The sequence below is a fragment of the Amblyomma mixtum genome, chromosome 3 (assembly GCF_055824585.1).
Source record: "Amblyomma mixtum isolate Tamu chromosome 3, ASM5582458v1, whole genome shotgun sequence".
Classification (NCBI taxonomy): domain Eukaryota; kingdom Metazoa; phylum Arthropoda; class Arachnida; order Ixodida; family Ixodidae; genus Amblyomma; species Amblyomma mixtum.
Window position 1 is genome coordinate 195559857 of NC_143014.1, and position 16154 is coordinate 195576010.

General features: G+C 43.8%; 1 protein-coding gene and 1 pseudogene across 7 annotated transcripts in view; one reads left to right on the forward strand and one right to left on the reverse strand.

Annotated features, from left to right (window-relative positions):
* LOC149353183 (uncharacterized) overlaps positions 1-3463 on the forward strand; it is a 77450-nt gene extending 73987 nt beyond the window's left edge. For all 6 annotated transcript variants that reach the window (XM_089582378.1, XM_089582379.1, XM_089582380.1 and 3 more), the window contains one exon: positions 1906-3463. In XM_089582378.1, the coding sequence (XP_089438504.1) occupies positions 1906-2020 (115 nt within the window). In that variant the 3' untranslated portion in view covers positions 2021-3463. The remainder of the gene's footprint in view (positions 1-1905) is intronic.
* LOC149353184 (aromatic-L-amino-acid decarboxylase-like) overlaps positions 2319-16154 on the reverse strand; it is a 59403-nt pseudogene continuing 45567 nt past the window's right edge. Inside the window, exons 12-14 of the transcript XR_016290925.1 lie at positions 3098-3307; positions 2947-3026; positions 2319-2570 (exon numbers count right to left, since the gene is read on the reverse strand). The product of XR_016290925.1 is annotated as an aromatic-L-amino-acid decarboxylase-like (transcript). The remainder of the gene's footprint in view (positions 2571-2946; positions 3027-3097; positions 3308-16154) is intronic.

Below are 16154 nucleotides of genomic sequence, written 5' to 3' on the forward strand. Positions count from 1 at the left end.
TATTGTTTGGAACAACTTCAGTGGTCTAGAGATTTTTGTTTGAATTATCAGAAGTGCCCCTTAAAAGGACGCTTAGGACAACTCCATCCAATTTTTATTCTCGGTAAAAATGAGTTCAGTCTGGCTACGTTGGTGTTTGTCCTGCTGCAACATATTTTCCTGCCACTCGATTCAAACTCGTGACGTCAAGACCAGAAAGGATTTTATGATCACTGTTTGGAAGTGAATAGCAGTGCAGCCTAGCTTCAGAGATCTGCGTACAAAAAGCTTTGCTAGTGAAAAAGCTTTGCTAGTGAAAATGGCTGGTGGTGGCGATGCCTGTGCTTTGCTTACTTTTTCTAGCTTATGAAAACTGTTTTAGTAAAAGTAGCATCTTTGGCATCAGAATGCAGTAATTTATCGATAAAAGCTTACTTCAGTTTGTCTTCGTGTCTCTTTAAAATAATGCAAGAATCGATTAGTTTATTTTTATATAGTATGTGTGTGTGTGTATGTTTGGTGTGAACTTCTTTTTGGTTAGCTAAGGCTGTGGGTTGGGGGCCGACTTACATTCAGAGTCCGCCTGTACGCTGAAATAATTGTACACAGCAAAAGGGGCCCTCTGGTTATCATACCTGCCTTTGCACCCATGTCAGAGCTTGTGCAGTCAATGATCTGCCAAGCCATTCAGGCTGTAGGGGGGATATTTGAAGGACCACTTGTGCCAGTCATGCTTCGACACTGCCCTTCTTTGGTGCCCTGTCAGAGTTAACCGGTTGGACTACAGAAGAGACTGCATTTTAAGCTGATATGTCACTGCTCACCTGATGTATCCAACCTCAGCTGCCACTCTTTACCACGCCGGGAGCATTTGACCAGTATAGCCAGCCAACAAAAGTTTTGAAATATGTTTGAATCGACCAAAAGCTTGAATTATCTCAAGTCTACTGTATTGCCTGATGCAAAATACTGCTTGTAGCATGCTTTCTGGATATGCCATTGATAGCATTATGCTGAGAGCATGCTTCTTTGCATGGTATTAAAGGCTCCTAGGTCATGTGGATGTAAGCAAAACAAGTCTAGAGATACAGAACTTGTGGAAGTTATCTCTTGGTGCATGTGGATTTGGCAACATTTCTCAAACCATCTAGTAACATTGACTCATCACAGCTTCTACTTGTTTTTCTTTGATTTTTTTCATTATTATTTGCATTTGCATTATTTTATGTTGCATTGCTACTATCATAGTTCCCTATTGTAAATTTTAATTAGGTTACCGACTTCGTAGACATAATGTAGACATAACCAGGAAGCATTCACTATTAAAGCTACTCTGATTGTGAAAAAAAAAAAAGAAAACATGCAGTTTTGACACATTTGTGGTCTTAACAAAAATTCATTGTTATGGAAGTATTGTATTGTATTGGGTTTAATGGCGCATAAGCAGCTAAGGCTATCATGCGCCAAGCTCACATTGTTATTAAAGTGTTTCTTTAGTAGTCATCACATTTTGCCTGGCGAGCAAAGGAGCAGGCTGCTTTAATCAAAATATTTTAAACAGCTCAGAGGAAGGGTGTGCAAATTTTATGTGCGCTTATGACTGCTTTGTTAAAATAGTCAGTTTGCCTTGGTAAGAACACTCATAAGCGGTTATCATTTCCTGACCTTTATTGGTTGTTAATTGTTTTCCTGACAGATCTATCGCGCCTAATGTGGGGATGTATATTGTTTCAGCTTACAAATGCCAGTAATTTTTGCAGTGTTTGTTTGCTGCATGTTTTGTTTGACATTCATGGTCTGCAGCTTCAAGAGTAGTATACAAGCATGTGTTTTGCAACTTTGTAAACTAATGGTTTTCATGACCGTACCTCACTCAGTGATCTAGTCCATGTCATCATCATCTTGTCTCATTTTTCATTTTTGCAGACATGATGACAACATCATAGATGTCGTTCTGTGGAACAAAAATGTGGAGCCAGCAGTGAACATCAATGCTTATCTGGTTGAGCATGATGCAGCAGTAGTGAAGCCTGCTATGTGAGCAAGAAAATGGTGTTTTTCTCCTTTTTTTTCCTTCAACATTACAAGATTGTCAGCACCATAGAAGACTGGCTTGCTGAAGTTCAGCACTTTTGTGTTGAAGTGCATTTAATCAGCACAAAAGCAAATGTGCACATCATTTTGTCTTCTTGTGTGTAAGGCTCTCTTTTGTTCTCAAGACATGTTCTCACTTGAGCAACCATCTGCAAGGCGCATGAAGAGCCTTTTGTATGCCAGCTTTTCCATGTTTTTGGATGAAAGTTTCGTTGTTTCTCCGAGTACTGAAGAGAAGCAACACATTTCTTTTATTTTCTTTTTTTTTTTTTCAACCATTGGAAATGAAAGTTTATTGCAGAAAAGGTTCATTTCTGCTTCCCTTTGAAGATTTAGCGGACAAGTGCCATTTCTTCAAGACATGCGCCAGAAGTTTAAATTCAGTCATCTCTTCCAACGGTAGCAGGCTGAAAACCTCAGAATGCTAGTTATGGAATATCCACTCTTTAATTTGGTTGTATTTTTCAAGCAGCATGTTGGCACATGCTCTGTTGGGTCTGCAATCAAAGACAGGAAGCCACATTATCTTCTGTTATGCATGCAAGATGTCCAGGCAGCCAATAAAGTCATGTAAAGTGGTTATAGTCATTCAGAATGCTGCATACTCACTAAGGTGCCTAAGATATGTGCATATTGTTGTCTGCCTGATGTGATTTACATCTGTAGTTCCTGGAGTATTTGCACACACCAAAAATTTCTGTGATAATTTGTACATGACTGTGTTCTGAGGATGTTACCCAAGCCTTTGTGTTTTCTTTAGGTTTCATGTGGTTTGTTTTGTTTAATTATGTGTGTATTTGAAAACTTTCTTTCTGTGTTTGTATTGCATGCCACATGGATGTGAAGTGCTGAAACACTCACAACTCTACTTACCCCCTATTCCGATTGGCTTCACCTTGAAGAGGCATTCTCTTGACAAATCCTTGAGGTGTGCTAAATGTAGCGTCTTCATGCTTCAAAGTGCTGTTGAGGGAAGATAAAAAGATTAGGTGCAATTGGTCACACCCAAGAGAGCCTCGAGAACCGTCAGTGCTTACCTGCCTCGTTCCTGCTCTAAGGTTTGTAGGGCAGCACATATTTCTTGCCATGCATAATGCACATCTTCACTTTCAGTCATACGACTGCAGACTGCAAATCTAAGAACAAACACACCCCTGAGCTTTGTTGGGGTCAGATGAATAGTCCTGCGTTTGTGAAGGGTCTGAAGCAAGTCTTCGTTGTCAGCATTGGAGCCCTGTGAACCAAGCATTAACTGTGACCATGAAAGTCCTCCCCTTTGTGAAGAAAACACCAAAGTGCACTTGTCATTTTTAACTGTTTGATGTTTGTTGCATACTTTTCATACTGCAGCACCCCTTTTCCATGCTAATAAAACGTTTTTGTGAAGTTTCATGTGAAAAATGGTGTGAAAATATTTACGCTTAAGCTTTTCATTGCTGACAGCATTGCAGTTAAGACAAAACATCTGTGCTCTCATAGTCATATACAATATAAGTCTGCACTGAAGCTCTACCCACATTCAGCACTGCCACACAGAATTCCCCTGCGACAAAAAAACTAGTCCATTGTTATACTGAAAACAAATTAACCACGAGACGAAATAAGGAATTTTGATTTCTGTTGGGATTGGAATGCGGAGCAATGCGAGATGCCGCAGACCATATCTCATTGTTAGCAGCCGCTGTTTTCTTTTTGTTTTATATTACTATAGGCTGTCTGATGCCATGGTGTAGTTCTGGCACCTAGCAAAGCATGGTTATTTCACCACAAGGCCTTAAGCTGTTGTAAACATTCCTCTAAAGTTTGGCAAGAAATACACTTCGATAGACAGAAATCTTGCCATTTTTGCATGATTCATGCGCATTCTGAAAATTGCTCATCTGAGCAGGCTCTGCATTGATGGCAGTTATGGCAGTGATTGCATTTCTTGGCAAACTATGGGCAGTTTCGGTGTGTCTCTGAAGCCGAGAGAACAGCATTTATTAAAGTATAAAGGAAGGGAGGAAAAGGTAGCATGGGCAGGAACATGAATGTCCGAGGCATGGGTGAGGATGGCTTCTGAAGAGCATTTGTAGGAAGGAGGGGGGATTGAAATGTGAGTGGCACGCTTCCTTTCCTACTTTCCAAATCCTTGGGCCACCTGAAGAGGCAGCACAGGCTTGTGCAGTAACACCCACATTCCCAGTGAGCCATAGCAAGTTCCATGGTAAGCCCATAGCACCATAGTTTAGCATGTGTAAGGAGCGCTTTGAAATAACGCACGCACTGGTTTTGCGACACTGCCTTTCATGGCATAAATCGCAATAAAAGTGCCTGCCCCTTTCCTGTTGATTCCATGCGTAATGTGCACTGTGCAGCACTGGACAACACAAGGTGCCACAACAATTGGTGTATGAACTGGAAAAGCAGTCAATGTTACATGGACTTTGCACTGAAAATTTTCTGTCTGTGCCCATCTGTTCATGTAAATAGCAGCAGAGTGCTGTTTCTGTATTCACAGAATTTAGTACAGTGTTCAAAATTTTTAATATTTACTTTGATGCCTTACCAGGCAGTAAAGACACAAATTTACAAACAAGAAAAATGCCATGTTAGAAAGCTAAACATTGACAGTGCCCCTTTAGTGGCTATAGTACAAACTGGGTTGGCTCAGCGGTTATGGTGCTCGGCTGCTGACCCAAAAGACGCGGGTTCGATCCCGGCCGCGGCGGCTAGAATTTCTTTGGAGGAGAAATTCTAGAGGCCCGTGTACTGTGCGATGTCAGTGCACGTTAAAGAACCCCAGGTGGCCGAAATTTCCGGAGCCCTCCACTACGGCGTCTCTCATAGCCTTAGTCGCTTTGGGACGTTAAACCCCACAAACCAAACCAAACTTCATTTACTTTTTGCAATTAAAGTGCTGCAGCATGTGTCAGCAGCTCCAGATACCAATGTTTGATTATTCTGTGAAATATTAAGTTTCGACTGAAAGAACAACAGTGGATGCAAAATCCAACAGACTCCTGGAATAAGGGGACTGTCCAATTTTAGGTCCAATTGTTTTTATTATCATACATGAAATATTGGAAGAAAAATTATTCATACTCATAAGACCCAGCTGTGCCTGCGCAGTGGTGGGCGCGCGCTCCTCGGACCATTCGCGCATAAGATCGCGCTATGCCAGAAGTATATTACGCAAAGCGTAAAGGCACCGTGTCGCAGAAACGCCAGTGTGGGTGTTGCCGTCGGCGTAACCGAAAAGTTAAGACGCGGCCTCCGCGATCGAAGCGCGCCGCCGGAGCAGATCGCGGCGGTCACGGTTAAGTTATAGTCGATTAAAAGAGACTACCATAGACGGCGCATCGGAAACCCCTGTGCCGCGGGTTGCGAGTCGGACACATTCGTAAGGCTTGGTTTAAGCGGGGCTTTACATGTATGTAGTCATCTTTCCTTCCTCCATGTATGTAGTGGTCTTTCACATTGTGATCGTGTAAGAGATAATAGTGTCCATGTCCGTGTGGACAAGAGGACCCGCTGTCGCGTCATACCCTTAAAGGCGGGGCTTAAGTGTCCCCATTTTTTTTTTACGTTATGCTATGGGTGGTAGAATCGCATAATCTCACAACCTAACTGAATGTGGCGGCGGCTAGCGGCGGCACGAAGCGCGCGCCGCCACCGCCACTGCATCAAGCATGGAGGAAAAAAAACTAGGAGGGAGCATGACGTCATAATCTTGAAGCCTAGTCATCAAAAATATAATGGGAAGCATCATGGCAAATAGGCCCTCACGTGAAAAGAAGCAGTAACTCTTAGCCAGATTTCGGTTTCGGTTTCGCTCTCTCGCTGTGTGGCGCTGCGCTTCTGAACTTGGCCCAAGAAGCAAGGAAGCGCTGATAAAAGCATTGGAGACAGTTATAACAAATCGCAAATTCTGCACAGCTGGAGACAGTAAAATGAATTTGATTTATAAAGGGAAAGGAGATAAGATGAACATCAAATCCTACCGTCCGATTACGATAACGTCTGTTATGTACAGGCTGGCAATACAGGCGGTGAAATTAAAAATGCAGGCATGGGTAAAAGGTAATCGGATACTCGGAGAACTCCCGAATGGGTTCAGAAGGGGTAGGCGTTTAGATTACTCAATGCATAGAACTTGCTAAGGCGGAAAACAGACCTCTGTTTTTAGCCTTTCTGGACATAAGCGGTGCATACGATAACGTGAACAGGGAACTCCTGTGGAGCATATTGAAGGATTTAGGTATCGGTCATGAGGTAATTGATTTTCTACAGGAAATCTACCGAGATAATGAAGTAGAAATTACATGGGAAGGGAAAAAAAGTACCACAACTGTGGGGGTGCACAAAGGATTAAGACAAGGTTGTCCTCTATCACCGCTGCTGTTCAAGCTTTACGTGATAAATATGGAAAGAAGGCTAGAAGAAAGTAATCTAGGTTATAATCTGTCCTACAGATTAGGCGGAAATGTAGTTGAGCAGCGACTCCCGGGTTTAATGTATGCGGACGATATTGTACTGTTAGCAGATAGCCAGGAAGATTTACAAACTTTGGTTAATTGCTGTGGAGACGAAGGAGACGCTCTAGGATTCAGGATTTAGCGCAACTAAATCAGGTGTGATGATTTTTAATGATACAACTGACCAGGTGTTTACAATACAAGGCCACGAAATACCCAAAGTGGCCGAATACAAATACCTCGGGATGTGGCTAAACGAAGGGCAGATATACACGGAAAAGCACGAACAGGCTCTTAAGGCAAAAGGACGAAGAGACGCTGGGATAATGAAACATAGGGCATTATGGGGGTGCAACAAATATGAAGTACTAAGAGGTATTTGGAAAGGAATAATGGTGCCGGGACTTACTTTCGGCAATGCGGTTCTGTGCATAAGGGCAGAAGTTCAGTCGAGATTAGACGTAAATCAGAGAGCTGTTGGAAGATTAGCACTAGGTGCCCACGGCAAAACCACAAACGAGGCAGTACAAGGGGATATGGGCTGGGCATCGTTCGAAGCACGGGAAGCTAAGAGTAAAATACTATATGAAGAACGCCTGAGGAAATTGGACGATAACAAGTGGGCAGCTAAGGTATTTAAATATTTATACAGAAAGAGCGTTGACTCACAGTGGCGGAAAAGAGCTAGAAAACTAACCAGTAAGTATGCAGGTCATGAGGACGGAGAAAGAAAGAGCATTAAACGACAGGTTAAAAACACGGAAGTTAAAAATTGGATGAATTCAATGGAAAAGAAACATAGTGTATCTATGATAACTCAAGAGGCAGTGCCCTACTTTTTGAAGCTATAGTCGGATACAACTTAAGTCTGCAGTGAAGCTCCGCCCACGTTCAGCCTCCGCGCACAGAATTCCTCCACGACAAAAAAGTAATCCGCTGCTTAAACGTTTCTTGTGACCAAAACAAGAAGCTCATCACAAGAAAAAGAGTATAAGCTCTAGGATTTTGACATGGGGATTGTTTGAGATAGTCAAATATTAAAAAGCTGATTTCGTTTACAGTTGCGGTTGGCCAGCGGAGTAATACAAGACGCCGCGAACCGCGGCCCAGTGTTAGCAACTGCTGTTTTTTTAAGTTGTATCCTACTATAGGTCAGGGTGTCTTAGAACGCGCAGCTACAAAAAGAAATTTAACGAAGAAGATGACACATGTGCCGTGTGCACCGGTCTCATAATCAAATGTGATGGTATCCATCCGGATGTCGATGCAGGCGCAGTCACTCTTCCTGAGGCCCTAGGGTTTAAAGATTACAATGGTCATGTAAATAAATCTGCAGTGGAAGTTAGCAAAAAGCGATTGGAGGATTGGTGGCTGAAAAGCAGAGATGTGGCATAAAGTTAGAATAGTAGGAAATTGTAGGTAAAGATGATGGCGATTCTTAATGAGAATTGCCAACACAGTAAACAAAAAAAAATAATAAAGAAAGAAAAGCTGAGCTATAGGCACTATAGCTGAGCATGGTGGCAATTGCCACCACCCCGTTTCAAAGGGGGCGCTCCTATCCATCCATCCATTCATCCATACATCGGAGCACGGAAGTTCACTAAAAAGCACCGCAATCCAAGCTGGTTGGCAGTCTGGTAACTGTGGAGGGCTTATTTCCCAAGAGTTAGTGCGCAAAAGGGCCCTCGGCAGCGGCGTCAAACATGGAGGAAAAAAAACTGAGGAGGGAGCGTCCGGCGACAACCTTGAAGCCTAGTCTTAACAAGTAAAGATATAGTAAAAAAATATAGAGTGTGTCCCCCCCCCCCCTCCCCGTGATCACACCACGTGATAGCGTGCGGCAAATACTAGCCCCGCTGCGCGCGCGCATGCGCGGATTAGCGCGGCAGGCAGACTGTAGATCAACCTCCCTGCTGTAGACGCCCGCGCCCCCGCGCCGCGGGTCGCGCATACGCGCGCACCAAAACATACCAGAATCAAAACATAAAAGACTGACTGGGAGAGCGAAATACTGAGGGAGGAAACGGCTTCATAAACACTCGGCTTGCGAACGCTGACCGCGTGACGTCCTGCTCACTCAGTTTTTTTTTCTCCTTGGCGTCAGAGGAGGATGGCTTGCAGAGGCTGAGCGCGTGACGTCACGCTCCCTCTTAATTTTTTTTTTCCCTCCATGGCATAAAGTCATAGAGCTATTTGCATCATGTAGCTGGTCCCTTATTCTCAGCAGTTTCGATTTCGGCGTCGCATCCATATGGCTTCGCGCGCGTCGTGCATCGCCGCGGTCTTGCTCAGCATGGCTCCGCCGGCGAGGCGAGGAAGCTACGATACAAAATTAAGTTGCATGCCGTTGAATATATGGGCCGGAGAATCTGGAACCAGGCATCAGGGAGACAGTTCGACGCGGGCCAAAAAATGATCCCGGACTGGCGCAAATATAGCGCAAACCTACAAGATCGTTCCGGTCGGCGAAGCCAAAAAAACAAACAAAAAACAAACGAGGTCACAAAGGCGGACTCCAGGGTATTTTTTAACGTTTTGAGTTGATATTAAAATAACATTCTTTTCCCTCTTTCCTGTGCAAAAAACTGTCTTTCAAAATACCGTGACAATATGTGACACGTGACTTTTGTGAACAAAAACCAAAAACAAAAAAAAAACGAGAGGACACACAAGCTCTGCCTTAAGGATATGACGCGATAGGGTTAATGGGTTAATGCCCATACATGCGAAATTGGTCATTATCGACTTTGCATTCATAGGTCGCTGGATCCTCATGCCGCTGTGCAGGGCCCTGAAGTGATTTCGATGGGCATATTCTAGTGCAACATATCTGTAGAGGTGGTGTTTGCGAGCATTCAGTCAAGTTTGAAAACTGCGTGGACCCTATAATTTAGAAATAATTTTTGAAACCGCTGCTCGCAATAGCTCGCAACCGATTAGGCCGACACCTCACCACGCTCGTCCCCCCACTCCAATGACGTCAGTGGGCGGGCTGGGCGAGCCTTCATGCTGGCCGGCATATCACTCTGCCTTTACTTCTGGCACACACTGCATGCATACATGTGCCCAGCACTTATAACATTTCATGGCTGTATATGCACTGCTAAAATGAATCGGCGCGTGGTTGTGCCTCTACAAAAACTAACGTACGCCGAGAATATTTAGGAAACAATGCAGTATCAATTACCACGACAATTAAAATAAGTGCTAAACACAGAACAGACTCAGAACAAGGGAAGTTTGTAGGTCGCTTAGTTACCATTCACCGATGACATTGCGAGAGCAGTATTATAGGGTCTTAAAACTGAATTTCACTGCTTCTAATCTCCCGCCATTTCGTGCGGTTTGCTGCATGCTCGTCCGATGATGCTTCCACGCGCACGGATGGAAAATGACGGCCACGCTTTCAGACTACAGCGTGAGAGACTGGCAGTTTGTGGCTCAGTGGTTACTGCGCTCGGCTGCTGGCCCGAAAAACGCGGGTTCGATCCCGGCCGCGGAGGCTGAATTTCGATGGAGGCGAAATTCTAGAGGCCCGTGTACTGTGCGATGTCAGTGCACGTTAAAGAACCCCAGGTGGTCGAAATTTCCGGTGCCTTTCACTACGGCGTCCCTCATAGCCTGAGTCGCTTTGGGACGTTAAACCCCAAATAAATTAAATCAGAGCGGCGGCCGTTCACTTCGCCAAGGTCAGCGCGCACGTTCCCGTTTGCTCGAAACACCGTTGCGAGCGCTGCAATTTGGTAACGCACGAGCGTAGTCACGTGTCATTTTTTCATATTTCGCGGGCTTTCTTTAGGTGCCAGAAAAAAAGGACCCCGTAGGAGATACGATGCTGCAATAAACTGGATCCGTTATTTATAAACCTGCTCTACAACCTAACGTAACGGTCTTGGCACTAAAATAAATATTTGAAAATTTGCATAATTCATCTTAGTTAATTAACTAATTAAACGCAATTAAAAATATTCTGAGGAGTGCCACATGATGGCGAACAATGTATCGTTGGTTTCAGCGGGCTGCGGTTTACCTTGGTTCAAGTTACGTGAAACACCCTGTATTTTCAATGTAATAAATACCACGTATAAAAAAGCTGTGGCGATGGTGTAGTGGTTTGAAGCAGCGGCCAGCGTAACTAATTTTTTAGCGCCGCCGCGGGTTCAGATCCCGCTTCCCCAGCTGTGAAGTTTTTCATTTCTTTAGTGTCTTCCCCAGGTGCGATGCCGGCTTTCCGCTGCAGTGAGGCTCTTATGCTGTCGCTTGAAATAAAACGTTATTCAGGCCACTTCAAAATCAAACGGGTCGCTAAAATGCAGCATTTGGGCTGAATAATGGTAATCACACACATAACTCTCGAGTCAGGAGTGAACGATCCCTGTGGTTGCCATTTTAGTGCCCTAGCGCTTCCACTCCGCCGAAAAGCGGTTGTCTGTCTGCCCGAAGCCTGCTTTTAGCACGTGGGCCACCTATAGTCACGTGACGTTGTGACGTCATCCCAAGCTGCCCACCGGATTGTGAGCAAACTGCCCACCGTGGCAGTTCAATGAATGATTAGTCATAAAAAATCAGGGCTAATGGTGCTAGCGCACGATAACTCGAGGTTAACCCCAAGCTAAACCGCCCGTGATTTTTTTGCTTGCAAGTCTACGTGTTACCCAAACGCTGAGTGCCAATTCCCTACTATGCCTGCAAGAAACTTGGTTCATAAATTTAGGCGCGCGATTATGTGGTCACACGTCTCACCTCGGACAGATATGAACCAATAGATGTTCCCGTTATTTGGATAGCAGTACAGCCTTTTGTTTTTTAACCATCGTACGATGCAAGGCGGAGCGAGCGATGATTCAGAGCAAGGTGGCTAAGCTTCTGCTTTATTTCCATGGTAAGACTACAGTGGTTAGCTTGGCCCACCGCATTGCGTAACGCAGTTCCAGCGAAAATACAAAATAGAGCAAAGATACGACTGTACTGAACTGCTCACAGTGTGAATGAAAAAATTCCCCACCAGCGATGCCAGCAGGCTTTGATTTCACATTGGAATTTCGTGAATGCATTTTTTTTTTGCCTTGCAGCCAGTTCTATGAAACCTCACTGAGCTGAAATCGGACTTCGTTCCAGGAAACAGGGCTTAGAAGTTGCAGTACCACGGTTCCCGATGGACCGTCGGCCACCTGCACGGCCCGGCCTGTGCCCCCTTGTTAGCGCGGGTCGTGGCGCGGGTGGTTCACCTAATACTTTACACACTTTTAAAAAATAGGCTTTTGGAGTTAGAAGAGCGCTTTTTTCGGCATAGCATTGTCAGGGGGGGGGGGGGGGGGGGGTACATAGCGGCTACGGAAAAGGCTTGCGGCACTTTCGTGTTCGCCTCGTGTACCTCCTGAATGCAGAAACCACGACTTCCCTGGGAACCTTAGCCCTAAGAGCAAACGGGAATTCATAACGGGCTGCACATATAAGAAACGTTAGCCCGGAGTATGGTTCGGGCCCCCACCCTCGCCCTAAGACCGTGCCTCTTGCCCGCACTCGGCCTCAATCTTGCCTTCCCTCCCTCACCCTCATCCTCACGAATTTTGATGCGCCGATCCTCCCTTACCTCCCTGAGTGAAGTCCTCATAAGGTGACGGTGAGGACGCCCTCATGAGGATGCCCAGGTCTGGTTGTAAGTCGCGTGCACAGTGCTTAGCAGTGAACGTTTAAAGAGCTGTGAACACATATTCCTCCTTTCGGCAAAAATATCGAGCTCTAAAAAACAAGCTTTCAGGCATTGTCCCGCTTTTAAATTTCAGTTGACAACAAGTTATGCGGTCCGCAAATAGCGTTAGACGATCAATTGACTGAATAAATTTGAACGCGCCGGTAGCTGACCACGGTTTCTTGACACATTCGAGACGATGCGGGCAGTCTGAAGGAGAGGAGAAAATGAGCTGGCTGAACCATACATTTTCCAGTACCGAAGTTTTAGCGCCGTCCGACAGCTCGTTATCCACAGCGAGAGGCGGAGAAGCGTCTTGCAGCTGGGCACCAGCGCGCCGGCCATGGAGGAACTAGAGTTACTGTGTCGAAACGAGAAGGCCCGAAGGTCGACGATGGCGGAATGGTCACGTGACCAAATATGGCGGCGCCTTGCCAAACAGATCGGCGACGGCCGCCGACGTCAATCAACGACACCCGCTGGGCAGTGAGTAGCAGAGGAGTTGGTAATGAGAGGGATTGTTGAGCTGCAGTACAATAGAAAATGATGTGCGCCTCATTGGCACAGGGAGTGGGCCCGTTGGGGCAAGAGGGGTAAGGACGATGATGGTGGAGGCTGTATAGACGCGCTAGAATGATGGTGTTGAATTGGTTGGCCCGGAGGGTGTACTTGTGCTGTGGTAAGGGAAACGTGGGGGTACGTGGGGAGAGTGCTTGTAGGGAGTGTTGGAGTTTGTTGTTGCTTGAGCGTCTTGCTGAAGCGTGCTTTTTCCACCATTACAGTCGAAAAAGATCATATTAGAAATGGCCAAAACAACTGGAAACTAACTGGAACCAATCGGATTTCATTTGGTTCCAAATGTGTTTAGGGCAGTACAACATGGTATTTCTTCACCAAAGGGTAAACTAGGCCATAGTAGGATACAACTTAAAAAAAAAATAACAGCAGTTAGTAATAATAGGTCCGCGGCGTCCTTTATTCCTCCGCTGACCAATCACAACAGTAAACGAAATCAGCTCTGTGGTGTTTGACAATATGAAACAAACCAGAAGCAAGCAGCAAAATTCTTGAGCTTATAATTTCATCCTGTGATTAGCGTCTAGTTTACGTAACAAGAAAATATTTAACAAAGGACTGCATTTTTGTCGCGGAGGAATTCCAAGTATCCACATTTTGAGCACTGTGACGTCATATGTTCTAGCTATAACAATCAATCAATCAATCAATCAATCAATCAATCAATCAATCAATCAATCAATCAATCAATCAATCAATCAATCAATCAATCAATCAATCGTCGATCGATCGATCTTTATTTTCGCATACATTGTACAGCGAAAAAAGGTGACTGGAGAAAAAGCCGCTTCGTTGCGGCTTGACTGAGCTCCAGTCACCCATCACCCATTAGCAGCGACGAACGATGCACTTGCATGCGGAAACAAAAACTGGTTTGGCACATAGTGGTGAGAAAAATAAACATGCTAAATACAGAAGAAACAAACAAAAATGCCCGCATCAGAAATACCATAACTGGAAAACAAACTTAGGATAAGACATTAATACACTATGTAATGATGGTAACAAACGACTTTTGTATGAATAGTTCGGTAATACGTTTATGAGGTAGTTGTGCAATATCAATTTGTAGTGTATCACAGTGATTAAGTATTGTTGGTAACGTGTGTTGAGTCATCATCATGCCGTAATTAGTTCGTGATGCTGGAACCAACCAAGGTGACTGATTACGAAGACAGTAATTACTCAAAGGAGGTTTTAGTTGTGCTAAGTCTAAAAACAAATCTAAGGTGCCTTTAAGGGCCCTTTTATAAGTGGAAAGTAATTTATACATTATATATATATATATATATATATATATATATATATATATATATATATATATATATATATATGTCTTGTGTTTTGATGACCTTATGTGTAATAAAAAGTGGTGCTGTGTGTTCGAAGAATGGCACATTTGCAACAGCGCGTAGGGCTCGTTTCTGAAGAACAAAAATTTTCTGCATGTTCGTTGCAGTGGTGTTGCCCCATATTAAAACAATAACACAAGTGGGAGTGAAAAAGAGCATAATAAATAACACGTTTCACTGCAGTTGGAAGGAAAAGGCGGCATCGGTTTATCATTCCCACAGCCTTGCTTAATTTTGACGAAAGGTAGTTGATGTGATCATTCCTAGACATGCGTTCTGAAAAAAATCACTCCAAGTGATTTGACACATTTTTCTACAGATACTATGTATGGACCTAAAATAACAGTTTTTGGGACACCAATTAATGAGCTGCGGGCACGAAATAGCACGCATTTTGTTTTCGATTGATTTAGAATCAACGAATTGCTTTTACACCAATCTTGCAGTTTGTGACAAAAAGCCGTTGCCTTTGTTTCTAGTTCCGCCATGTCCTTTCCAGAAAAAAACACAGTACAGTCGTTGGCGTAGATAAAAAACCGGCAGTTATTTTCTAATTTTACAATATCATTGATATAGTAAAGAAACAAAATAGGCCCAAGGATACTTCCTTGCGGAACTCCTGATTCTATACATCTGAGGCGCGATCTATGATTATTTATGTCCGTGAATTGGAATCGTCTTTCAGATAAGACTGCATCAGTTGTTGTGCAGTTCCTCTGAAGCCATATCTTTCAAGTTTTTCTAGCAAAATTGAGTGATTCACGCAATCGAACGCCTTACTAAAGTCTAGATATAGCCCCAGAACCAATAGTTTATTCTCAAGATTCTTTAATATCATGTCTTTCTGCGCCAGAAGCGCAATTTCTGTTGTACGGTTCTTTCTAAAGCCGAACTGGCACCTAGTTCATGTTTCTGAGAGAAGTTATCGATGCGTATTTTAATCACCTTCTCTAGGCCCTTAGAGAAAATTGGAAGTATGGAAACTGGCCGGTAATTGGCAAAAGTATTTTTGTCACCATGTTTGTGGATTGCGATTACCCTTGCGATTTTCATATTACTAGGAAAAACACCTATGGAAAGTGCGCAGTTGTAGATGTGGGTTAATATAGGAGCAATTACGTCAAGGACGTATTTAACCGGTCTGATTTCTATATCTATTGCATCGCGACTGTGGCTGTTTTTAAGGAGACGAAAAAGTGAAGTAACTTCAGAGACGCATGTGGGCTGGAAAAAAATAGAATGTGGTGAAGGCAAAATGCACAATGCCGCTTCTGGAGAAGGTTTAGAGCTGCCTATCTCAATGAAGAAGTCATTGAATTTGTTTGAAAGGCTTGTGCCAGTGACTTCTGTACCATTGATCACAATGCAGGTATAGCCGCTCTGTGCCTTTGGTCTATTGAGAGCCTTATTTAGGGTCTTCCACATTATGTCGCTTCTATGATGGCAGCAGGTCTCAAACACTTGTCTGAAGTAGTTTTCTCTAGAATTTTTATGGACTTATTTAATTTGTTCCTAAATGCTTTAAATTTCCGCAATTTCTGTTCATCACGAGAGCGTATGAAAGTTTGATACATCTTATTTTTCACGCGAATGAGTTTTAGGAGGTCTCTGGTAATCCACGGCTTGCGCGATTTTTTATGCGATCGATGTGTCTTTATTGGGAAAGATGTATCATAGTGTTTTTTAAAAATGTTCAAGAAAGCATCATATGATTTATCGGCATTGCTATGGGAAAATATGGCCTGCCAATCTTGATATAAGATGTTCTGTCTAAAAATTTCCATCGTGTGATCGGATATTTCGCGGTACGTGATTTCAGGCTTCGTGCATCTCCGAAATGACAAATGTTTCGAAAATAAAATGATAGGAAGGTGGTCACTGATGTCAGGACTTAGGACGTTAGTTACGATGGTTTCGTCTGATACATTTGTAATAAACATGTCAGTCAAGGAACATGACACGGGCGTAACACGAGTGGGAGTTGTTATACAGTTGCGATAA